At 35.2% G+C, this 27,903-nt stretch overlaps 1 protein-coding gene across 3 annotated transcripts; it reads right to left on the bottom strand.

Annotated features, from left to right (window-relative positions):
* Positions 1-3: 3 nt before the first annotated feature.
* Znf711 (zinc finger protein 711) lies at positions 4-27,903 on the bottom strand. 3 transcript variants are annotated; one of them, XM_034485364.2, is made up of 10 exons: positions 27,529-27,831; positions 25,604-25,725; positions 24,016-24,120; positions 15,824-16,366; positions 9,655-9,810; positions 8,876-9,013; positions 6,653-6,787; positions 5,811-5,855; positions 3,558-3,701; positions 4-2,685 (listed from the first exon to the last, which is right to left on the bottom strand). In XM_034485364.2, exons 3-10 carry the CDS (start codon positions 24,092-24,094, stop codon positions 1,508-1,510), a joined length of 2,418 nt encoding a protein of 805 aa, XP_034341255.1. In that variant the 5' UTR covers positions 24,095-24,120; positions 25,604-25,725; positions 27,529-27,831; the 3' UTR covers positions 4-1,507. The 3 variants fall into 3 exon arrangements, with proteins under 3 accessions (XP_034341255.1, XP_034341258.1, XP_076775166.1); XM_034485367.2 differs by lacking the exon at positions 6,653-6,787 and having other exon boundaries at positions 27,529-27,903; XM_076919051.1 differs by lacking the exons at positions 5,811-5,855; positions 6,653-6,787.

The following is a 27,903-nucleotide window of genomic DNA, read 5'->3' as shown; positions in this document are numbered from 1 at the left end:
AACTTTGAAGTGCAATAAATGCTTTTTATTGTATGCTCCTTTCGATGAGTAACATTTAGAAATAATAAGTCCACATAACAGTAACAATCTTATTTTACAGCGTGTACATCATTTACAGCCACATAACACACAAGTTTAGTAGATTTTCCAAATTTAGTATTCTGAAGTTAAGAAAGATAAAAAATTTATTTTCAAGTAACAGATTCTTATCTGGTGCAAAAACAGAAATGTGAATATTACTTAAAACACAAAGCCACAATATAGCATGAAGTAAAATTACATATGCTGAGTAGCTGAATATAAACTAAATTAGGGCAACTAAAACTTAAAAGTACACATCATATGCATTACATTTATGAACAGGATTTTCATTAAAATTCCCTACACCAGGTTTTAATATTAAGCGCCATTTTGATTTGCAGCATGCTAACACAAAGCGTTGTTAAGGGATGCATATTTTAAATTTATACACTGTAAAATGAATACCCACCTCCAAACTCTATTGGCAGCATATTGTTCTGTTAAATACTGCATAAATACCACCTCATTGAAAATTTATGTTAAGAATATGGTATATAGAGTTTAAAAATTAATTTTTCAATAATGGCATAAAATTGCACCTTTAAACATTAGAGCAAGTAAGACTTGAACAGTCATACTTATTAAAACTGCCCTAAAAATTCTAAATATTTTAATATTTAAGAAAACTGTTCTCTCAGTTTAACATTTAGATTATAAGAAACATAATGTTGACTTTTTAACATACTTGCATCCATTTTAGCCACATTTGACTCGAATACATTTTTATCATATATGCCATACTGAATCTACTTGAACATCAAAACTGGAACTTTTTATTTCTTATATTTCACTTCACTTTTCAGCACAGAATGCTATGTCTTAAACTTCATATTTTGTGATAAAATATCAACAACTCTCAAGTTCTTATTTTTTAAACTAGGACTGAATCATTGTAACTTGTTTTTTTCAGAGTGAGATTCCTTGTAACAAATACACAAAACATTTGCCATTTCTGGAATCCAATGTCCAGGTACAATATAAAGGGTTCAATGACTAAGTGACTGATGGATGACTGCATTTTCTTTCCCCACCCTATTTCTAAAATTGCATAGAAGTGAGGCTGCTTGCTACAGCAAAGCATTTCTAAATCAATTATGTATTCTCCTTTCAGAAACACTTATCTCTAGTGTGATCAATCAAATATGGTGTCTTAACTCTCCCCCTCAGTAGTTTAGTTATGCATATAATACTGTTAAATACAGTTAAGTTCCTCTGCAACCATACTATGGTACTTCTTAAATTTTTAAGGTAATTTTCAAAGGGCTATGACATTGCCTTTCTAGTCCAGATATTTTAAGATCTTTAATACAAAGAATGTAAATTTATGATTTAATATCAAGCTTTGAAACCAGATAAAACAGTGAGATTTTCCTCCCAAATAGTGTGTTTCATTTTGTAAATAACTTCTTTCCTTATATCGATGTTACTATATAAGAGTCTCCTTGTGGTGCCTCATTATATGCTGGTTTTTTTCTGATGGTCTTCGGAATCCCTTCTTGCAGAATTCACACCTGTGTGGATAGTCTTTTGTATGTATTGAAATCACATGTCGTTTGAAGCCAGATGCATCTGTGGTGCTGTATTCACAATATTCACATTGGTAAATCTTCCTTCCAGTATGAGTCTTCATGTGCTTCTTCAGCTCATTCTGTTGTCTGAATCCTCTCTTGCACCTTTTACACTTCAATGACTGATCCTTAGTATGAACTGAAAGGATATGGCCACTAAGAATAAATGGATCTGATGTTTTAAAGTCACAATGCCTACACTGATGAATCTTCCTACCCTTATGAATATCACTATGTTTTTTGAGCTCTGAAGGACGATGAAAACCTTTATCACAGACTTCACATTTGTGAGGAAAGTCCTTGGTATGGACAGATATGATGTGCCGCTTAAGGTCACTTGAGTTGGTGCTCTTATGATCACAATGAGGACATTGGTGTGTCTTATGTCCTTGAAACAAATCCAGATGTCGTTGAAGCTCTCTCTCATCACCAAATGCTTGAGGACAATGCTCACATTTATATGGCAAGTTGCTACCATGCTTAGATTTAATGTGAGTTTTCAGATTTGATTGATCTGCACACCTGAATGCACAATACCGACACTGATATGGCTTCTCACCAGTATGGGTTCTCATATGTTTCTTGAGTTCAGAAGGATGACGAAAACCCTTTCCACACTCAACACAAACATGAGGAAAACTCTTGCTATGAACAGCCAGCAAATGTCTATTTAACAGTCCTTGTTCAGCAGTTTCATAATCACAGTACTTGCACTTGTGCATCTTCGGTTCCTTGTCTCTTAAAATGAGTTTGTTTGAACTCAGTGGACTAGCTTCTCTGTATCTTCGAGTGTATTCTGTAAATTCATGGGTTTTATCAACTTTGTTTATGAGCTTATGGCTTTCTAAGTGGTTATGGAAACTCACTTTCTTGTTAGTTGTAAAGTCACAATCTGTACACTGATACTTCTTTCTCATCAAATGATCAGGATGATTCTTCATGTGTCTTTTTAAGAATCCCCTGGATTTAAACTTTTTTGTGCAAATATGGCAAGGGTATACTGTCAAGGGCTGTCCATCAGGACCTATTATAACAGCTGGAAGGGGGGAAAAGGAAATCATGATCACACTTCTTTAAAAAGTTTTCTGAAACAGTTTCTTGAAACTAGCAAAAATTTACTATGTGAAAATACTAGTTGAATAAAAAGCCTTATATAATAAAAATGCATACTACAAAATTTTTGTAGTAAAGTTGTTTACTGAATAAGTGGCTCTCTAGACTACTCATCTATGCCATAAAATACAAAAAAAGAATCAAGCATATTTATTTATTTATTTATTTATTTATTTATTTATTTATTTATTTATTCTATGTAGCACACCATCACTGTCTTCTGACACACCAGAAGAGGGCATCAGATCCCATTACAGATGGTTGTGAGCCACCATGTGGTTGCTGGGAATTAAACTCAGGACCTCTGGAAGAGCAGTCAGTGCTCTTAACCGCTGAGCCATCTCTCCAGCCCCATCAAGCATCTTTATAATTAAACCCATCTGAAGATTGTCTTTAAAATATCTTTTGAATAAGGGGAAAATATGCCCTTTTAAAGCATCAATCATATTACTGTTTAAATATAATTATCAGGGCCAGAGAAATACCTTAGTGATTAAAAATACTTGATGTTCTTGCAAAGGATCTTAGTTTGTTTTTCTGTACCCATTTCAGGCAGTTCACAACTACCTATAACTGGCCTCCACAAACATATACACACACAAGACACACAGGCACACACATGCACACACACATAAAACATGACTTAAAGTAAATCTTAATATATATGTAATTATCTATATAATATACAGGGTTATACAGGGGTATAACTATCATGCAAACATTGATTTTTTTCCTTGTATTAGATAAAATTACATATAAAATTACTATAATATTCATAAAACAGAAATATCTTACCTGTTTGCCACTGCCTTGTTTCTCCCCTTCTCCTCTTCTTGATTTTTTGTTTAAGTACTTTATTTGTGTTCATGCTATCACAAATTTGAAGGTACTGTGCTGCTGTAGTGCTTCTGTTTTCTAATGCTGAGTCAAAAGTGTTTCCTGAAAACAAATAGAAAAAAAACTGTTGAACCGCATATATTTCTATTTGGGGGGTTTTGGTAGGTAAATTACTTCAGGTGACACTACTAAATTATGGTGTTAAATTTCACAAAGTATACACATTTTCTCACTAGTTCTCATTAATTTAATTCATATTCTCTTGTGTACATGCAAGCACATTGGTATGATAGTATACAACTTAAGTTACTTCAACATGACCATCCTAAAGGAGTAACTGGTAAGATTAACATAAGAAACATTATTTTAAGAACCTATACAAATTTATGGCATCAAACCAACTTTTCATAAGTAGAACCTGAGAAAATTGAAGGAATTTGTCACGGAATATATATAACTAAGTTAGTCAATATATGTAAATGAATTTTAAACCAGCAACATGGCTACTGTGGCAAGGCATCACATCCAAAGACTTTCTAGGTTCTGTGATCCAGCTGGAATGGTACACCTTTAATCCTTATTTCTCAAATACAGACAGTGCCCTTAGTACACACCTTTAATCTCTAACAAGGAAGGTAAGGTTAGCTGTAGAAAGAAGCAACCACATTTAAAAGTGAGGGGCAGACAAACTGATGAATCAGAGAAAGTTTTGAGGCAGAGTCAGAAATAGGATATGTCCAACTCTCAGGAGAATGGGGCAGAAAAGAGAGACTACTTAAAAGAATAGCACAGGAAAGAGAAGCAATTTAAGAGAGAAGAACAGAGAGATAGGGAGAGGAGGCAGTTTTACTTGGATACTCTTACAGAGACAGGTGGTAGGTGAAGACAGAAGGAGCCAAAGAATAAGGAGCCAGAAGATTGGAATAGATTGCCAGAGTTAGGTTCAGAGTTTAGAAAGAATTAGAAAGGATAAGCTTATTCAGTAGTAAACCTTTGGGAGATTATTATAGCTGTTGAGTAAAAATTACTTTCACAAATGCAGCCATGGTAGTTATAAGTAAAACAGATGATCCATATATAGGTTAGAATAATGCATATAATACAAAATTTATTCTTTAGACTGACGTTTGGTATTAAAACGGACATGACAAGTAATTTCAATGTGATCAGTACATTCAAAATAAAGTCTTTAATAAGACGAGTTCTTGAAAGTCTATCCTATCATATAATTACATTGTGGTGGATTGAAAGAGCATGGACTTCACAGGCTAGTATGTTTGAATGTTTGGTTCTCAGTTAGTGGAACTGTTTGGGAAGGATTAGGAGCCTTGTTGGAGGCATGTGGCCTTATAGGAGAATGTGGGAGTAGGCTGTGAGGTGTCAAAACCCCACCCTAAATGCAGCTTCTCTCTGCTGACCTGCCTGCCTGTAGATAAGGAGGTTAAGTTGCCATCCCCAAGCCTGCTATTTGCCTGCTGTCATGTTTCCTGCCATGATGATAATGGACTAACCCTTTGAAACTATAAACAAGTCCCCAATTAAATGCTTTCTTTAATAAAAATTGACTTGATCACAGCTCTTCACAGCAATATAACAGGAACTAAGACACACATTAATATTTTAAATCTATAAAATCGTCAGACTAGCATATGTGCTGTGATATATGTGTTTTTATTTGTATTAAACCTACATTTTAGAGTCAAACTATACAATGGAAGAAACAATAATTATATAATTTGTCATGAAATAAAAGTCTCCTTTAAGGAAAAGAAACCAATCTATCACAGAATAACACTAAATTCTATTAAACTAAAAATGTTATTAGTAAGCTGGGACATAAATTTATGATATATACATATTAGATTTGATCATAGAAATTAAGAAGACAGTTTTAATCCAAGAATGACATTAACAATTGATTGATATGAACACTTACTCATTTTCTCTTCAAGTATTTTGTATAATTTTTTCTATAGCAACCTTTTATTTCCCATGTGTTAAATTGTCTAATACTTGTATCATCAGGGAAATTCAAAATAGATTTCATTCACAAATTAATAAACATTGTATGTACATGTTGGTTGTTAAGAGGCAAACTCCTATATAAGTTCTACTAGGTAAATCCAACAAATTTGTCTAAAGTCATAATCTAATTAGTTTTCACTTATCAAGTAGTACATTTAATTTGTCTCCTACACAATGCTCTCTCACCTGTTGCTTGACAATCTTCATACCTTCGGGAAACTCGTCTTTCATCTACAAAAAAGGACTAGTTATAAATTGATATACTCCCTACAGAACTACCACCAGATTATATTTTAGTTTATAAAGTTTTACTATTGCCACCAATTTCTCAATAAAATACACTTGCTATTGAAAACTTCCAAAAATTGAACAATCCCCTCCACTGAAAATAGGGACTATTATCTGCCTCCTTACAATCAGAAATATCTAGAACAGTTATACACCTTAAGTAAAAACTGAGTAGCTATTTCTGCAAAATATCCTTAGCAATGATGATGTTCAAATACATGCATGACTTCTGAATGAAAAACTTTGAGAAAACTTTAAATAAATTAATGCATTGTACACTGGAAGTTTGGAAAGTGTAAGCTACATAAAAATAATGAAATTAACAAAAGACATAATGGGGTAACAAAACTTAATGAATTAACATACATTCTAAAGAATGTGATTTTTTTCCCAGAACTTCAATTTTATTTTTTGTGTGTCAACAATTGAAATATATTTTTGTAAAAGAGGATAAATTTTTAAAGATCACTTCTATTTCAGCAAAATAAAATATTTTATGTTGCTCACTTACACAGGTAGGATTTAGAATATATTCTAACAAAAATGCATTAAGCAAGGTTTAGTGGTATAAGATATGTAATAAAAAGTCATGTAAAGTAACTGGTGATGAATCAATTTACTGCAGAATATTTTATTCAATTAGCCAACACACCGTGGCATTATAACACAGAATATCTAATTGCTCAAAGGCATAGTCAATACATACTTTACGTACTTAGGTAAAAATACTAGTGTCCTACCATATGATGCAGGATAGACAACAGGGGAACCTGTTTTATTATCATCAGAGTCCTCAAGCTGAATCTCAAGGAGACTTCCTTCCTCTTCCCCTATAATGACTTCCATGTACAGTTCATTTGGTATTTCAGCATAACCTAAATTTTGGAAATAATTACTTGTTTACAATCTCAAGTATTTAATAAATGGGTAAAAATTCCAAACAATTTAAAACTTTAGGTTTTGAAGATTTCATCTTAGTTGATTTCAAATGTATAAATTTAAATTAAGTTTATATTCAATATTTTTGGAAAGTAGTGCTCCTAAAAACAAATTTTCCCCAAATTATTCATGTCCTATATTAAAAATGAGTCCCATAAAAATGGCTTGTTTTTCTTTATGAGACAAGGTCTTGCTCTGCAGCCAAAGCTGATCTAAAACTTACAATCCTATTGCTTTAGCCTTCTGTATCCTGGAATTACAGGACACATGCACCATCACGCCTGGCTCTAAAAATGGCTTTTAAATCTATAAAACATTTATGCTTGAAGAGGGTCTTATAACACATAATGCACTGGAAACTTATGAAAAGTGTGCTATTCTATAAATTTTCCTGATTTTTTTGAAAGTCAGAAAGTATTTTCAATATAATATAGAGTAAGAAATGTTTTCCCATACTATTTTGATAGTAGTATTAGTATAATGATTAATAATCAATATACTAGTCATTGAATAAACTTAAAAATAATTATAATCATTATACATATATATGTACATAAAATATAAAATGCTGTTGTCAAAAATTAGTAGACACTCTTCAAGAAGCTAAAGTTTTAAGTATACTACTAAGAGAATAAAACTATTTAAAGATAATAGTATTGGGTTTAAAATATTTAAACATAAAGGGAAAATTTATATACTTTTGTGAAAAATATTTCTATTTAATGTCATAAATATAACATCAAATTTAATTTATGCCTTTCCTATAATTAAAAACATGTTATCATCTATTTATTATAAAAGAAATATATAAAAACAATTGAGAAAAGATATTTTCTTGTTTCTCCTCTTTAATAGCCATAGATGCTGGTTTAAGTTTTCCATGTTCCTATCTAATTATGGCATTAGATAAACCTATACCTCAGTTTCCCATAACCTACCATGCCTCTTATTTAATTAGTGAGTTTAAAAATTTAAGATTTAAGATGAAACCAACATTACTTAAATAAACGTTTTTATTCCCTAGCAGCAAATGTTTTGATAGTTTCAGCTGTGATATGGAAGTAGAATTCAGCTCTCTATGGTTGCTAGAGAAAGACATGAGGAATAGTTATTAGACTGCAGCATAAATAGAACATAGCACTATCAAGATAATTCTGTGAAAAAAAAAGGCTCTTGCCCTTGTGTGATAAAATAGTGTTTTGTCAGCACGGCAAAGAAACAAATACAATCTCAGACAAGACTGAATAATGAGATGAAGACAATGTAGGAAAAGAATAAAATGTCTTGAAAAATAAACAAAAAGCATGAAAAATGACAAAAGAAAGCAAATGTGAATAGGATATTTTACCTTGTGATCCTGAGTCCCAGGAAACAATTACCCATGAACAGCATAATATCCTAGCAGAACAGCTTGTATAAATACTTACCCACCCAATATTTCAGTGACAGGAGATCAACCAGTTAGCCCTTTCACTGCTAAATCCAGATAGGCCAAAAGTGCTTACTGCCATGTAGAGGAAACATCGGCAGTAGAGTTAGACAAATGCTTAAGTTCTAGTGTGGTAACAGTCTTGGGCAACTTATTTTCCCTGAGGATTTACTTGCCTTATAAAAAATAATATTTTCTACCTCAGAGATTAATTATTAACATGAAATGAAACTTAACAGATCTAAATATTTTTAAATTTATGCCTGTGTTTATATGACTGTGTGAATTTATGTGCACTATACATGTATATAATATATAATACATTTAATATATGATTTGATTTCTATATATTTTGAACTTCATTACATCAAAACTATAAACTCTTCATCTCTTTGTAACATATTATTTGAGTATTGTTCATGTATTCTTATCTGAGTAACATATTGGCTCAGGAATGTCTAAAAGGACCCATATTTGCAAGAACGGGCTTATTGTTTTTAACTTAGCTGTTATCCAGTACATCTATGGTTGTTATCAATTGCTTTCAAAGTTGTATTATTGCTTCTTATAAGTCATTATAAGCCTTTTATCTTACTGATATCATCCTCTTCTTGGGAAGAATCTTTCACTGCCATGTAAACCATTTTCTCTCTCTGCATTCGGCTCTGGTCAAGCACTCCAGCTACAGAATGTCCACTGGTGTATTCACTCTCTGTGACAATTTCTGTCCCACCTTAAAAATTAAAACACACATAAACTAAAAATATATCATGGAATAAATCTCTGAATTAATGAGGATATACAGGGTATATAAATATTCTAACAAACTTCAAAGTGCCATTAAAATACTCATATAAATTATACCTTAAACACTCATCATTTGTTTCAGTTAACAGTTATATCACATTTATGTGACAAGCACTATAATAATTTCATATATATTTGCCCATTCATTTCTCATAAAAACCTTATGTCATTGTCATTATGGCCATCATACAGATGAAGAAACAAGGTAGTAGGGAGAACATACAAGTTATTGAAGGTTTTTTTTTTTCATTTAAGTGCTAGAAGTAGGTTTAAAATCCAAAATACCTTCCTACGTCATCAATGCTTTTACACATTCATCATAATCTTTATTCTGATACAAATTATTTTCATTTGTTTCAAAACTTTCTGCCATAATAGTTTCATAGCTGAAAAAATCTGAGTGACATTTTCCCCATTCCCACTTTATATGTAGATATTCATATACAGTTTTAAAAATACACTAAGAAGCCTATGAACATTTTTGTCTCTTGACAATTTTAGAATAATCCCCATGAAAGATAAGAATTCTAATGTCTCTTGTATCATGGAATTAAAATAATTTTGTACCTATTTCAACATCATCTTCAGCCTCTGCTTTAAATATATATACTTTTATCACTTCTGAACCAAATCCATCTTCTTTAACATCTTCTTGTGAACCATCGCTACCAATTTTTAATGGTGTGTTCCCCATATGCTCTAACTTCTCTCCCACATCATCCACTGCAAAATATAAAGGAAACTATTTCAGTAAAAGTACTACTGACATTTAATGAGTGTTAAGCATAATGACAAAATAATGTTTTAAACAACTACCTGCTATATTCCCTTAGTGATCTATTGTGCAGTCACTAAAAATGGTATGTTTCATGGAAAAATAATACTCAAGATCAGCTATAACAGGATCAAAATTGCATTAAAATATTTTTTTAAATTAACATTACCCAAACTATGTTTCTGTGTAAGAAGCACTGAAATTTAATATAGCAAACATGTATTTACATAGGCCATATTTCTTAAATATGACTTGTGATTTTGGCAGTTTATAAATATCTATTCACTACAGTTCATATACACTACCCCTGTGATATTAATGTAATTCCTAAAACTTCAGAGAATATAATTTTAATATAAATATAAGTGGTGACTTCAAATACGGTGTCTTTGCTTTTTTAATATGATGTTTCTATATTCACTGAAACATCAAGCTATCTAGTTAGGTATTTGCTTCATATGCAATTAAGATATGAAGCATAGCCTGCATTTTAAATAAGATCCTATAAAATCTTATCACTAAGATCAATAACAAAAAAAATACCTTCCATAAAATAAGTTCACATAAACAAACCCCAAATTAAAAAGCAGTTGTTTCTAAGGCCAATTAATGAATCAAACCTATTATTTTAAATGATAAGAAAAGTCCAAATAATTTTAGTTAAAAAATACTTCATAAATCATCCAGAAAATATTATCTGAGAGTTCATATTCCTTTTGAAGCATTCGAAGAAAAACACAAGCTTTTTGTGTGTAAATTTATATATGCTTTGCTTTAAAAGTATAAATGAAAATACTTAGCTTCATGGTATTTTTTCCTTATGAAAAACCTGGTGCTTCAGAGCATATTAGAAAAGTAATACAAAAAGATGAAGCAACCATATTTGAGACTATCACTAAAGATTTTATTATACATATACAATCTTATTCTGTTCTACAGTCTCTGAGGATGAGATGGCATGTCACATGAAAACTATACATGAACTATGAAATATATACTCTTAAATAATCTTGTACTAACCATAAGTCATATTCAAGCAACATATCCCCTGTAAATATTGTCTCTAGTATTTTAATTTAAATCTTGTTCCTATAAAAACTAAAGCATAATCTAAAGCAAAATCATGCTATTACATACTTCAGAATACCATACTTGAACCATAAAAATACCGAAGCTCTTGAATAAATCTTACAATTTTAAAACTATGAAAAATAAGATGCATTAAAGAGCTATAACCTTGGTACTTAAAATTTTATGTAGATCTAAAGGAGTCAAAGTATATACTTTACCTAGTTCAGTTTCACCTTTGATATGTCTTAAAAATGTTTTGCCCATATGAAATGGAAAACAAGACATTTCACAAATTATTTTAACTCTGAAAGGCTTTTTTTTTACCTTGTTTAAACATAAATCATTCCATTCTATTTAAAAGTTTGAATATTCTATTGCCAATGAAAGCTAGCACTTAACTGATACAAGAATGACCTAATATTTCCATCTCACTATAGCTCCTAACCATATTATTACACTTTTAGCAATTCTGGGGTGACAATGTCATGAATTAAGATGATGAAATATGTTATTGTTTAATGGTTTTTCATATATATATATATATATATATATACATCTCACATATATATAATAAATAAAATGAGATAATATAAATACTAAAACAAACAAAATATTAAGGAAAAAGAAGTTGCTCATTCATCAATTTTAAAAGTGTTTATTAAAAAAAAAAATGTCCGCCGGGCAGTGGTGGCACATGCCTTTAATCCCAGCACTTGGGAGGCAGAGGCAGGTGGATTTCTGAGTTCGAGGCCAGCCTGGTCTACAGAGTGAGTTCCAGGACAGCCAAGGCTAACAGAGAAACTGTGTATCAAAAAAGAAAAAAAAAAGAAAAGAAAAGAAAAGAAAAGAAAAGAAAAGAAAAGAAAAAAAAAGTCAAAAGGTCCAAAATACAAAGTTGACAATAAAATACCCTCACTTAATAAATACTTCATTATTACATGCAAATAGGTTAAGTAGACATATTTCTGTCTAGATCACACTAATTTAAAATTATAATTGAAATGTAAGATCCAGGTAATAAAATAGATTTTGGGAGTAATTCTAAACTATGCACCACAATTTTACCTTTAAATATTCAAATTATAGTTGATATGGCCTCACTGCTTTTTCTGTTGGCATTTTTCTGATTTTACTTTTGCTTTTAAAAAAGCTTCATACTTTAATGTATCCACTGTTTTCTGCTTAGATTAAGCATTTTAAATGTGTGGAGAAACTGAATTTGTTCTGTACTTTCATCTAATAAATAATAGATATTTTTTAAACGGGTGTGTACTTTGAAGAGTTTAGCTTTACCAATATTTATTTTGTATTATTGGTTATAGAAACTATAACATTTACAAAGTTTTACTAGGAAAGCAAATGACTTGATAAATTCTCAAATATTTTTCTTCCTATTTTGAGGACATAGAGCTATGTCTATGTAACCCAAGCAGGCCTACAGCTGGCAAATTTCCTACCTTGCCTCTCTAGTACTGAGATTATAGGAATGTACCTTGACTATAGGAATAGCACTACTTTTCAATGACTGTTTTTAATAGAGATAAAAAGTGAATGATATTCAAGCTTAATTTTTGTTTATCTTAAAGCATACCCCACCATACTGATTCTTGACCCACTTTTAAGTGAGCAATATAACACACCTAAAAAATTCTTTTAGAATTAAAGACAATATAAGTAAGGTACACTGTTTGGCAGCACAGAAAAGGCTGGAAGGTTTTTTGTTTGTTTATATTTTTGTAGATCGCTGGCACAATTTGATTAAAATTTCATCTTATCAGAATATACAGTGTATTACTAATCTTGAAAATTTTATTTTAAATGTAATTATATCATTTCCTTCATGCCTCTTATGCTTCTATATCCAATCCCACATACCTAATAAATTAATGACCTCCTTTTTAAAGCCACATATAGGCTTTTGAGTTTGGCCATGTTTATGGTACATCAATAAGATTATGTTGTGGGTATTATATAACTATACAACATACTAATATAATATTGTGATTAAACACTAAGCAAAAATCTCTTTTGTAATGCAGAAAATGAGAAAAACAAAAATCATACTTAAATTTCTCAGGTACATAGCCAAAAGAAGTCAAAATATTTACCCCCAGAAAAACTTGTACACACTTTTCCTATCATCCTTATTCATACTAATTAAGAAGTAGAAACCATAAAAGTATACATCAACTGATGAACTGGTGACAAAATGAGTATACATGTATAATAGAATCTCATTTAGTAATAACATCAATGCCACACATGATCAATACTATGATATGGATGACCTTTGAGAAACACAAAGAAGACAGAAAGGAATGGTCACATATTACATGATTCCATTCACATGAAATATATAAATAAAATAGGCAAAATTTATATACCAGAGTTACTGTTGCCTGAGAATGAATAGAGTAGGGATTAACTTCAAGAGCTTATCAGGTTTAATTTTGTCATAATTAAAACCTTTTAAATTGAAGTGGTAATGAACAAACAATTTAAATCTTTAGATAGGGGAATTTTGTAGTATATAAGTTCTATCTTGGTAAACTAGTTATATTTTTAATGATGCAAAGATATCAACATTTTTCTTTTATTATTAAAATTTGTGAGGTTTGAATGGTACTTTCCTATATGAATTCACTTTCTTTAGCAAAAAGTCTTAGTTACATTATAGTGCATCATTATAAAGGAAATTCCTCATTCCAGTGAAGCTTTTCACAAAGGAAACAATCACCCAAAATGTCTTAAATATTAGATTTTTTTTAAAAAGAGTTCAACTGGAACATTAGACAAACATAGTTATTGTATATTAATTCCAAAGCTACTTAGCACAAGTGGACAATGTTAGACATGTGGTAGGATAAAGAAGGTGTAAGGTTTAGTTTGAATATGGACTGAATTCAGATGCAGAGAAAAGCAATTCTGTAACTATAAAGCCTATCCTAACAAGACCTAAAAGTACCCTAAGAGGAAGCTAGAATCTGTTAAGTCTTCAACTTCAGCCCTTAAATATTTTGGAAAGTCTATACTTTGAGGATAAAAAGTAAAGGACATCTTGGTTTAAAATGGATTTTTTCATAGCAATTTATTCTATAATTTCTTGAAAGACTCAATGGCCACTGGACACCAAAAGGTAATGAAATGAAGATTTAAAAGAAGAGAAAAAAATATTCAGAGTAACTAGTTCAAATGTAAAAACAGTCAAAATGTGGGAAAATTCTGAGTAGTCATACCTTAGATGTTTTCTATGATTTATATGCAAAATATTTTTCTGAAAAAAAGTTTTTCAATTGGACTTAGAAGCACATACATAGAACCCATGAACTTAAGGTATGAAAATCAAAACATCCATGAATAATATAAGTACCTAGTTTTTGCTTATTTGTATACATAACATATAATTTTATTAGTATATACTAATTTTTACAAAGTAACATGTTTCACAACATTTCCATATATGTATATAACGTATTTTGATCATATTTACACCCTCAAACACTTTTAGTAGTGTTAGAGAAAATGTAAATATTTAGTGGCAAAGTATTTCCAGGCTGGCCTTGATAGCATATACCTACAATCTTAATGCTCTCAACACAGAATCAAGAGTTCATAGGATTCATAGGATCAGAAGTTCAAGGGTAATCCTGGGTGCCTGACAACTTTAAGGCCAGCTTGCACTATGTGAAACTGCCTCAAAAAACATCAATGGAATAGAATTGAAGACCCAGAAATAAAACCACACACTTAAGAACACTTGATCTTTGACAAAGAAGCCAAAAATATACAATCAAAAAAAGAAAGTATCTTCAATAAATGGAGATGGTCTAACTGGTAGTCAGTATGTAGAAAAATGAAAATAGACCCATATTTGTCACCTTGCACAAAGCTCAATTCCAAGTGGATCAAGAACCTTAACATAAAACCACATACACTGGATCTAATAGAAGAGAAGGTGGGAAAGAGCCTTGAACTCATTGGCATGGCTGGGGTGGGGGGGGGGTTTCCTGAACAGAACACCAATGGCTCACGCTCTAAGATCAAAAATTGATAAACAGGACCTCATGCAACTAATCCTTTTCTATTTGTAGCATGATTCCTTCAAACTTTATGAAGAACATATCCACTCCTTTTGCACAGGCCTATGTGCATGTGTACATCCACATTCACGTGTGCTGAGGAGGGATTACATTCAAGTCAAGTCCCCTACTAGAAGGATTCCCTCCTTTTATAAACATAAAAACATGATGTTTTTATTATCTTTGATAGTTTTTCTTGCAAATCTAACACCCAAACTGATAATAAAATATTCCTATTTTATTCTTTCAAATGGAATGCTGTAAAGACCTCAAAGCAGTCTGAAGTAAATGCATCAAATAGTTTTGCATATACTATACATAATCATTCAAGCAGAATAAACATAAATCTAGAAAGAATGAAAGGACACAAACTAAGTTTATGCTTTAACAAATATTTTAAAAATTCATATAACTTATATCTAAATACATTATGCTTAGGTTCTTATATAAATGCTTATTGACAATACCAGTACCTGTTATGTTTTTTAAAAGCATAGACAACATAATTTAACTCTCACTTTGAAATTATATAATTTATCATTAAAATTTTGTATTAGTTAATGTTTCTGTTGGGCCTTTCAAAAATATACTTATTCTACAACATTAATTGACTTCCACTTTACTCTGGTGTGCAATTTCAGAGTATATTAAAAATATAGGTAAACCCAAAAGGTATCTCAACACCACAGCTTTGAAATTATTTTCAAAAAGATTTTTCTATTACTGCTATTGAATTTCTCTTTGATCTCAGAATAACTTTCCATATTATAGAAATTAATATCTCAAGCAATTGATTTTATGTTTCACTTACAAGATATCATTAAGTAGTCTTCAGAAGTGCTCTTGACATCATCATCATCATCATCTTCAGTTTTTATGGTAACAGTAGAACCAGGAACACCACCAGCTGCTTGAATCACAGTTTCTGTATCTGAATTAGTTACAAGAACTTCTTCTGATACCATTGTGGGAGAGTCAACACCTGAAACACAATCTTGGACTACATGTCCCAAATGTCCATCAGGACCAGAAACAAGATCAGCCACAAAAACCTGCTCAGGTACCCTAACGGTTTCTGTAATTAGCTCAGAAGTCAAGATATGATCTCCATCATCTTCTTCCAAATCTTCTTCAATGGCAACATCAGCTTCAAGAACAGCTTCAGGAACAATCACCCCTTCTGTTACTACATCAGTTTCTGTAATAATATCAGGCCCGTGGACAACTTCAGCTGCAAGGCCATGATCGAGAGTTATCCCATCATCTGTGACAACATCAGAAACTAATACAGCTTCAGGAACTGAAACTACAATATGGTCTCCATCGATATGTGCAGTACCAGCCATTCCAGCCACTACAATACAAACAATTATTCAAAAAAGGTAAAGTTATTTTATTAATAAAGCATTATGTATAATTAATATCTACTTACATAAAATAGTTTAAATATGTACTAGATGTCTTGATTAAAAATTTAAAAGCATTGTTGATAACTGTACTAAAAATACCATCATTATTTGGAATAGGGCTAAAGGTCAGTGTAAAAACGCAAAAAACCAAAAAAAATCTCAATAAAGATGTTAGAAAAATTTGTCCTTTAAAAGCAAAAACGTCAAAATGAGAAATCTCTATACTCTAATTAAAATAACTAAAATAAAAACCAAGCTTGTAAACAGAGAGAATATATGTCTCGTACGTGTTTGGGGAAATGCAAAATGTTAATAGCCATTCAGAAAAATAGTTTTTGACAGTTTATGACAAAACTAAACATTCATTTTCTATACAAACCAACAATTGCAAATAGGGCATTTCTCCCCAGAAAATGTAAAACATGTTTATACAAAACTACACTTAAATATTCACAATAGTTCACAATAGCTGTTATTTATAATAGTAGAAAATAAACATTATCCAAATATCAATCCATCAGCAAATAAATGTTTGGTTAAATCAACACTGCTATATTCTTTCCACAGAATTTATTACTCAGTGATAAATACAAGTAAGGTGCTGATACAACCAACAACCAGAAAAAAAAAAAATCTATGGAAATTTATCCTAACTTGGACCTGCTACTCAAAATGAAAAAAATAAATGACAGATGTGGGCCTTTCCCTAAAAAATTACTTAAGTCACCACTTCAAAAGCCAGTGGAACACTAAAAAAGAGATGGTAAGAGAGTTAGATATACATAAGATCCAAAGCTAAGGGTGAACTGTTACAAATAGCATTACCTAGACTATTGTAATTTTTAACTCTCATAACCTGTATTGGACCCATACAAGACCAGCTGGTGTCAACAGTCAAAGAAAGGAGAACTGCTCTTGGGGATCTATCTACCTCTCATCTATTAGCTACGTATAGAATATGGGAGAGAGGGAAATCACTGTCTTTGGCTGTATAACCTCTCCACATATTACCAGACTCCAAAGGTTAGCTCTAAACTCCATCACAAAGATGGCTCTGGATAATCTTGGTAGGTCACAATGTGAAATAAAAAGATATGAATGTGAGAAAATTGTTGCGAGGAAGAGTGAACGGGGTGGTAAGAAGTAAAAGGTGAGAATAGTCAGAATGAAAGTGATACATATATGAAATAAGAGTAAGATAAAACAAAAAATTGAAATTGACACACAAATAAATGTCCATCTTACCAAAAGCAATCTACAAATTCAATTTCAATCCCCATCAAAATTCCAGCACAATTCTTCACAGACATGGAAAACTTTATATGGAAAAACAAAAAATCCAGGATAGCCAAAATGATTCTCAACAGTAAAAGATCTGGGGAATCACAACACTTGACCTCAAGCTGTATGACAAAACAGTAGTGATAAAGACCACATGGTATTGGTATAGAGACAGACAGCTCGATCAATGGAATAGAATCAAAGACTCAAACATAAACCCATATACCTATAGACACTTGATCTTTGACGAAGAGGACAAAAACATCCAGTGGCAAAAAGAAAGCATCTTCAACAAATGATGCTGGTCTAATTGGTGGTCTTTATGTAGAAGAATGAAAATAGATCCATATTTATTATCTTGCACAAAGCTCAAGTCCAAGTGGATCAAGGACTTCAACATACAACCAGATAAAGTGTGAATCTAATAGAAAAGAAAGTGGGAAAGAACCTCGAACTCATTGGCACAGGGGGAAATTTCCTGAACAAAACACCAACAGCTCAGGTTCTAAGATCAACAATTGATAAATGGGACTTCATGAAACTGAAAAGCTTCTGTAAGGCAAAAGACAGGCAATAGGACAAATCAGAAACCTACAGATTGGGAAAAAAAATCTTCACTAACCCTACATCTGATAAAGGGCTAATATCCAAAATATATAAAGAACTCAAGAAGCTAACCTCCAAAAACCTAAATAACCCAATCTTAAAAACGGAGTACAGAGATAAACAGAGAATTCACAGCAGAAGGATCTCCAAAGGCAAAGAAGCACTTAATGAAGTGGAAGTGTTCAAACTTGTTAGTCATCAAGGAAATGCAAATCAAAACAACCTTGAGATTCCACCTTACACCTATCAGAATGGCTAAGATCGAAAACACATGCTCCACTGTGTGCACAGCAGCCTTATTTGTAATAGCTAGAAGCTGGAAACAACCCAGATGTCCTTCAACAGAGGAATAGATACAGAAATTGTGGTTCATTTACAAAGTGCAATACTATTCAGCTACTAAAATCAAGGACATCATGAATTTTTCAGGCAAATGGATGGATCTAGAAAATATAATCCTAAATGAGATAACCCAGACCCAAAGGACATGAATGGTATGTACTCACTGATAAGTGGATATTAGCCAAAAAGTACTCAATACCTAGGATACAACCTACAGACCACAAGAAGTTTAACAGATAGGAAGGTCCAAGCAAGTATGTTTAAATCCTACTTAGAAAGGGTACAAAATAATCACAGGAAGTAGAGGGAAGGGAAAGACAGGAAGGGAAAAGGAGAACAGGATCAGGTGGGGGGGGCAGGAGAGAAGCTCAGAGGGCCAAGAAAGTGAATGGAAATATGCAGCCCCTGGGGGTAGAAAGTGGGGAGGGATCCTCTAGAAAGTACCAGAGACCTGAGAGGTGAGACTCTCAGGATTCGATAGGGGTGACCTTACCCAAAATCCCCAGCAGTGGGGAGAGGGAACTTGAAGAGTCCACCTACAGTAGAGACACAGGGACTCAAGTGGAGGTATAGGGTTACTAATCTACAGTCAAAACTTCTGACCCAAAATTGTTCCTGTCTAAAAGAACTGCGGGGACAAAAATGGAGAAAAGACTGAAGGGAAGGTAAGGCAATCCAGTGACAGACCCAACTTTGGATCCATTTCATGGGGGTGGGGGGCACCAAGGCCTGACACTATTATTGATGCTATGATGTGCTTACAGACAGAAGCCTAGCAAGGCTGTCCTCTGAGAGGTCCTCCCAGCAGCTGAGTGAGACAGAAGCAGATACTTATACCCGACCATTGAACTGAAGTCAGGGACCCCTGTGTTTGAATTAGGGAAAGGATTGAAGAAGTTGAAGGGGTGAGTAACTCCATAGGAAGACCAACAGTCCCCACTAATCCAGACCTCAGGGAGCTCCCAGAAACTTAACCATCAACCAGGAGCATACATGGGCCAGTCTGAGGCCCCTAGTACATATGTAGCTGAGGACTGCCTGGTCTGGTCTCAATGGGAGAAGATGTGTCTCATCCTATAGAGACTTGCGTCTCCAGGAAAGAGGCAGGTCTAGTGGGGAGTGGAGGTTGAGCACCCTCTTGGAGGCTAGGAGGAGAAATGGGATGAGGAACTGTGGGAGAGGGGATCGAGAGGGGAGACAATGGCTGAATTGTAAATAAATAATTAAAAAACAAGATATAAATAAAAATTAAAATCCACACACAAATATATGTTCAAATGATAGAAAATGGATGAGGTATATAGTTTTAAAGAACAGGAATTATCTAAAACTTTAATATTATTGAGTTTGGTATTATACAAATGTTAAATAGTATACTAGCACTGGGAAGAATGAATAGTAATTTTCCCACTCTCTATGACTATAATTTTTGAAAAAAAAAAGAAGCAACAGGATATTGTTATAAATTAATACATTATATGACAAATATACAAATACAATATACAAATATACAAATATACAGACGTTCCACTAAGGTTTTTTTTAACTTAAAAGAATCGCTAGTGCCGGGCAGTGGTGGCGCACGCCTTTAATCCCAGCACTTGGGAGGCAGAGGCAGGCGGATTTCTGAGTTCGAGGCCAGCCTGGTCTACAGAGTGAGTTCCAGGACAGCCAAGGCTACGCAGAGAAACCCTGTCTCAAAAAACCAAAAAAAAAAAAAAAAAAAAAAAAAAAAAAAAAAAAAAAAAAAAAAAAAAAGAATTGCTATATCACTTAACCTTAGAACCTTTTAACACCTGATTTAGGAGGAAAGAATCTTAACTCACATTAGACTAGGATTTAGCTTGACAATATTAGTAAGTTTGAAAGAGGGAGAAAGGGTTAATTTTTCTTTTGAGAAGCATAGTAAGCACCAAGTCCCACTTGCTTGTACATACTGTAAAAAGATAAATTCCCTTATTGAGGAATTTTAAATTCTTCCATCCTACAGTGGTACATATGAGTTTATGGGTCTACTTAAAATGTATTATCTACATGAAATGGTCCAGTACACAGCCTTTTTAACCTAATGATCACTCATTAGGTCAAATGATTTTTTATAAAGTACTATCTAAAAGAATGTAAAGATACTATTATCTTTGTAAAGATATACAAGCAACTTATAGTCAATTCATCAGGAAGTTAAAGATGAAAACCAGCTTATATTATTAATGATTAAAGGCTAAGAATGAAAAAAGAAGCTGATTTTTCAACCAAGACTCTGGGATCATTGTTATTGTACTGACTTTTGAGACAGGGCCTCATGCAGTTCAGGCTGGCTTCAAACTGGCTATTCAGTCAAGGCTGACCTTGAACTCTTGATTGACCTGACTTTGCCTCAGGAGTTCGGGAATTACAGGCACATGCCAACACACCCAACCTCCCTTTCAGCTATTCTAAATCTTTTTCAACATTCTTAAATTTTTTTACCAAAATCCTAAATTACATCAAAAGAACATAACAATAGTCATGGCAAAATGGACACAAGGCCTCACCCCTACACAAGGAACTACAGGAAAACTAAGGAATACTCAGAGTGGGAGAGAAATAGTCTTCCTCAGAGAAGAGCACACCAATTGCTTATACAATACCAAACAGTCAGTAATGAAACTATATATACAAGTAATCTTACAGAGACTTAGCAGGTTATATTTAGGAATATACATGCATGAAGAATATTTAGAAATATACATCAATGAAAAATGAGGTCATGAACTTAAAAGAGATCAAGGAAAGATGCAGGAGATGGTTTGGAGAGAGAAAAGGGAAGACAGAAATACTGTAATTATATTATAATCTAAAAAAATGAAAGTAAAGACATAACCATAACTCTACAAAACTGATAGACAAAGAGAATATACATCATAGGCAGACAGAGGGAGGGATCTGGGTAGGAGGGGGGAGAAGAAGGGGAAAGGGGGAACATGATCAGGACAGGAGTGAAGCTCTGAGGGCCAGTAGAAAGAATGGAAATAGGCAACCTCAGGAGGTAGGAGGAGGGGGGAACCTCTAGAATGTACCAGAGACCTGGGAGGTGAGAGATGCCCAGGATTCAAAGGGAGGGACCTTAGATGAAATGCCCTACAGTAGGGAGAGAGAACTTGTAGAGCCCACCTTCAGCAGAAAGACAGGGCATCAAGTGGAGGGATAAGATTGCCATCCCACAGTCAAAAACTCTTGACCCAGAATTGTTCCTGTCTAAAGAACTCCAGGGACAAAAATGGAGAAGAGCCCTAGGGAAAGGAGGTCCAGTGATAGGCCCAAATTGGAATCCTGCTCAAGGTGAGGCTCCAAGGCCTGACACTATTACTGATGTTATGGTGTGCTTACAAACAGGAGCCTAGCATGGCTCCCCTCAGAGAGGTCCAACAAGCAGTTGACTGAGACAGAAGCAGATACTTACACCCAACCAATGGACTGAAGTCTGGGACCCCTGTGGTTGAATTAGGAAATGGTTGAAGTTGTGGAGGAGGACTACCCCATAGGAAGACCAGTAGTCTCAACTAATCTGGACCAGAGATCTCTCGGACACTGAAGCACAGGCAGCATACACCAGCTAATATGAGGCCCCCAATACATATACAGCAGAGGACTGCTGGGTCTGGCCTCAGTGAGTGAATGCAGGGAGCATGTAGTAAAGCAAAGCAGCTAACCTCACGGAGAAAAGGAAGCAGACAGAAAGTATACCTGTGGTAGCAGGCATCCTCCATTCTCCCTATTTTATTGCATGCCCTAAGATCCCTTGTTGGATGGAGATGCTCATGTGTAAGCTGGGTCTTTAGTCCCACTCAATCCTCTGTAAAAACACACTAACAGATATATGCAAGCATGTGCTTTGATAACCTCTAAAGATCCTCTCAAACCTGTCATGTCACCAGCAAAGATTAATGAGCACAATCCTGTACATTTTTACCCACCCCAAATCATTTCTAAATCATTCATAAACAACAATACCCACTCAATAAATTAATAACTTTTAGGAGAATAAATTCATAACTCCATATATCGTCTTAAAAATCATCTCAATCCTTACTAAATTCAACCTTAGAAGTAACCTACTGTATTAATCTGACAAATGTCAAATAATCATAGAAGAGGACCTTAAATGTTAGGTCAACCTCCTCGTTATAAAAGTTGATTAGTAATTCAGCCAATAACATTACTGTCAAGACTAGAATATACTTCCTCTAATTCTTATTACTGTGAACCTTAAAATAGTGCAGCAAATGGCATATTACACTACACTGAGAATAATAGCAGCGTCTTCTTAATTGAGCAAAGTATTACTAGTTGTAGTCCCCCGTCACTGATTTCAGCTTCACCAACTCCACATTAACCTATGGGTCCTGTGTCCTTCTTACACCAATTTATCATTTCTATTTTCATTTATTCCTATCCTTTCTTCAATTCTTAGTATCCCATCCCTGCCTCTTTTAATTTGGATGCTTCTATCTCCTCTAAAACTCAGACAAAGCTTCCTAAAATTTAGGGTATTTTAGACTATTAATATAGTTTAAAATATTCATCAAAATGATTATTACTCTCTTAAGGCTACTAAAAATGGGCATAAAAGTAAGGAATCTTTTATTAGGGGGGAAAAAGGAAAAGCTGGGCTGAAGAAATTGCTCAATCGTTAAGAGTGCTAGCTAGCTCTTAAAGGACCTGAGTTCAGTTCTAAGCACCCATGTCAGACAGCTCACAGCAATCCACAACTCTGGCACCAGGAAATTCAAGGTCTGCTTATGGATTGTCTGGGTACCAACACACATGTGACACAGACAGACAGACAGACAGACAGACAAACTCACTCTCTCTCTCTCTCTCTCTCTCTCTCTCTCTCACACACACACACACACACAAATAAATAAACCTTTTAAAAAGAAGTGTATTCTATTGGTAATAACCTTGAGGAAATGGTATCTGGACATGATTGCCAAGTGTATGATTTACTTTTATGTCTTTATAATCATCTTATTTTTTTGTATTGACAGAAGCACTTCCCATTTTAGCTTTGTGAACAATGCAACTTAATATGATTTAACATTTTCTATATCTGAAAACTAATATATACTATCACATGATACAATTAAGCACTTATGCATAGTTTTTCATTTCTACTAAAATACTACTTTTATATCCAAAATCTTTATTTCAACCTTTTCACAAAGTATGTAACCTTAAATAGGTTTTTATACATGCCTTTAATAAAACAAACTGTGCAATCTTATTTTCCAAGTTAAAAACTTCATTGTAATTATAATTCCTTGGTTTATTTTAATATGTTCTTACTTTATAATAATTAAGTACAACAAAGAAAATGCTTTACCAAAATCCTGCATAATCATGGTATGAGCCATTCTAGCATCTGAAGTGTGCAATCCAAGACTTCCACCACCTGAATCCATTCTTAGCAAAGCTCATTCACAAGTATCTGTAAAACAAATGGTTTGGAAAAGAGTTTAAATGCATTTATTTCAAGTTAGTTGTTTTGAGAAAATACAATAGAAATTATGTATTTCAATCAGGTATGCAAAGCTCATTACAAAAGAAATATTCAAAACTGCTTAGATGCTTTATGTGAGAACCATAAGTAAGAGGGACAAGTGGAAGTAAAGCCAAGGTAACAGAAAATGAGGCACAGTTATGGTAATGAGCCATAGGAATATGACTAAAAAACAAGCAAAAGAACAAAACTGCAAGACTGAGGTCCAGTTAAAATATACTTAATACATGAAAAGATGACGACAGATTAATAGTTGTGATATTTATACATTACTAGAGGACTCGGGTGTCTAGTATTAGTGAATTTCATCCAGTAGCTCTCATCCATTTCTTCCAGAACCAGATCAGCCCTGCAGCGGAGCTCTGCAGATATTGTATTCACCTCTGGTTCCTGGGTTTCTACTTATAATGCAAAATGTTCTATCACAAGTTTCCCCGGAGTTCTTTGAACCAGTAAGGACTTCTGGCCTCACTCTACTACATTCTCTTGTGTCACAGTTTTGAGGACTCATGAAACATGACAGCTTCCTAAATATGGTTAAAGATAAGATCAATCACATATAAATATTTAGAATTGTACACTGATATTTTTCAGTAATGTTAATAAAAATAATGCTATTCTCACGGAATTTTTTAAATAATAGTTGAACCCTTTTCATTTCCTACATTAGGGCAACCAAGCAATATAAAAGAGAAAGCCAGAGGTTGTCACTCAATGTATTACTTATAATGCATATCACACGTGCATTGCCCTAGCAACAAAAGATTCTAACCAAACAATAAAAATGTGTGTATTTTTAAAGGTATTTATCTTATTGCTACTCAGAAGTGTTTGTTATATTGACCCATATCACACAAAGGTATGTCCATAATGAAAATTTTAGAACAATGTCACACAAACAAAATAAGTTCTTAAGTACTAGGGTATGGCTAAGCTTCCCTCCACCCCCACCCCTGCTGTACAGAAACAGCTACCCAACAGGCAGAAGAGTCTTGGAGTTCTCTTTATTAAACATTTAAGCTGTATACTTTGGACACAAAAATATGCTCTATCAGTGGATAATTGTGTCTAAGTAGGAAAATAATTACGTAAATTGTGTGAGAGCAAAATTATTGGAGGGGACTTCTTAGCTGTATTTTGCCTTTCTTTCAAATTAGTATGCTTTCTGACTAGCTGTCATCCAAGATGAGGACAAAAGGCCAATGGAGCTCACCATAAATTACCTTTATATCCATATATTTCAATAAAAGTACCATAAGGATTTATTTTTGACACTTAAAAGTATACTATGTGGACAATTTTGTCATTTGCTTGCCTTATCAGATAACTAATAAAACAATTATAAATGCCATTCTATGGTTTAACTTTTTATGTAATTACTCAAGAAAAGAATAAGTAATTTGTTAATCACCTTTTACAAAGTGGACTGAAGAAAAATTGTAGATCTTCTTAGGGATTGAAAAGTAAACTCTGCAAAATTTCTTATTTTTTTCCTTCAAAACAATGCATTTTCTTTGGGAAAACCGTCTTTACCTATTATGGAAATAGAAATCAGATAGTTCAAGACATTTTTAGCCAAATCTCTTACACAACTTAAGAATGTTCTTCTTTACTCTTCAACTTGTAAGGTGAGGTTTCAAAAAGCTCACATGCTCTAAAAAGCAGCCAAAGGGATGCCCCCAGACATTCCCCCCAACACCTACTACAATATAAAAATATTATTACATTTAGCCTTCAACTGCTTGACTAAGCCCAAATGTTCTTTAAATTGTTTTTTAAAAACACACCTTATTTTGGAAAGTAAAGAAAAGGCAAGAGCAAGGTTTATCTTTGCCAAATCCACACAGAAAAATCTGCCCTAGCACTCAATGAAGTGTAAAGACTACAACATACAGGGCAAGTATTATGGGAAGTACCATACTGTTCGAATAGCAAAGAAATAAAGTGGAATACTTTGCCACATATAGCAAGTTTCAATAAGATCAATAATAAATAATGTAAGAAGGGAAGAGCAGTATGGTATTTAATAACCAATAGATAGCTAAGCTTCTCAGCCTTCTCAAGAGTACCACAGACGATTATCGAACTGAGTGAGATAAACCAAGCAAGTACACTTCAAGTAAACACCCTTCTATCAATGCACGGGCAGCCGAAAACACAAAAATCAAAATTCACTCTCCTGGGTCTCCTCTAAACAGCTCGTTGGGGAGCGAGCTTCTCTGCGCTGTCAACAGGGCAAGGGCTAGGAAGAGAAATGATGGTAACGCGGCTGGACAAGAGAATGGGAAAGTAGTATTTGCGGAGATAGACAAAGGAGCCCTGGCAAGTAGCAATATTGCAGCTTTGGACGCTGCACTCTTCCCGCAGAAGTCTCCCTTTCCCACGATCGTGCCAAGTTTCCATCATTTCCAGCAGAACGCACACACGTGCCCTTTCCGCTGTCGCCCAGCCGACTGATGTTCCAGCGAACAAGAACAAGAGAGCCAGCGAGCGGGGCGAGCAAGCGGAGCCAGCGAGCGAGCGGGGCGAGCGTTCGCAGCGGAGCGCTGAGACCCAGCCTAGGAGGCGTCCCCCGCGGCGCCCTCCCCGCTCCCCCGCGGCGCAGCGGTCACCGGCGCTGCCCCCGCCCCGCGCCGCCCAGCCGGCTCACCGCCCCTCGCTCCTCCGGCGGGCCCCGCCGTACGTGGGAGCCGGCCACCAGGCAAAATGGTGGTGATCGGGCTGAGGCGACTGGTGCCGCACTCGGCACCCCCCCACACACAGACACACACACACACAGCCTGGCTCTGACGGCTCCCGGAACCCCACTCCCTCCTTTCACCCGGCCCCGGGCCACTTTGAGCAGCGCGGAGCCTGCTAGCCCTCGGGCGTGCCTTGCCGAAGGCTCCCGTCAACCGCCGCCCCGCCGCGCGAGCGGCCGCAACGACGTGGGGGCGCGGGCGAGAGGAACGTGGAGGGGGTGGGGGGGTCGCTGAGAGAAAATGCCAAGGGGACGCCGCACTCTCCACCGTTTTGTTTTCCGCCATTTTCCTGTCACCCTAAACCACCGACGGCCACAACGACGGCTCTAGCTTCCCCCCGGGGGGCTCCGAGCCAGGGGAGGAGGGGGCTGACCGAGGAGGAGACCCTCACTTCCCAACCTTTCCCTGGCCTCCGGTGGCGGAGGAGGAGGAAGCCGGGGCTCCGGAGGCAGAGGTGAAGCTCGGGGACTAGACGCCACTTCCATTGTTCCCTTCGCCCTCCCCGAGACGCTGGGTGGGAGCCTCTCCCCTCACGGAGACACGCTGAGCGTGGCAGAGCCGCCGCTCCCGAGTTTCTCCTCAGGAGTCTCCTTACCTGTCACCGCCGCCGCGGGGCCGCCACCGTCACCGCCTTCCCCCGCCGCCAGTCAGTCGGAGGCCGGGCTCTCCACTGCCGCGGGGGGGCGGCAGCCGTGGACCTGGAAGGTCCTGGCGTTCGGGATTCCGAGGTTCCGCAGCCCGAGCCAATCACGAGCTACTCTGCGTCTGAGAGGCGCGCCGCCTCGTCCCGCTTTATAGCGCTCCTACATGCTGAGGTTGCATTACGTCACGCTACCCTTGCTGCAGGGTAGGGGGCCAAAGGGGGGACCGCGCGCACGCGCGCGCCACGCCGACCGTGGAGCCCGCGCTGGCTTCGTGCTAGGAGACCCCGCGGACTAGGCAGCGAAAGGCTGCGCCGCCGGTGGAGTCC

This window comes from Arvicanthis niloticus, chromosome X (assembly GCF_011762505.2).
Source record: "Arvicanthis niloticus isolate mArvNil1 chromosome X, mArvNil1.pat.X, whole genome shotgun sequence".
NCBI lineage: Eukaryota > Metazoa > Chordata > Mammalia > Rodentia > Muridae > Arvicanthis > Arvicanthis niloticus.
Note: the sequence above shows the minus strand (reverse complement) of the source record. Positions and strands in the feature narration are given on the sequence as shown.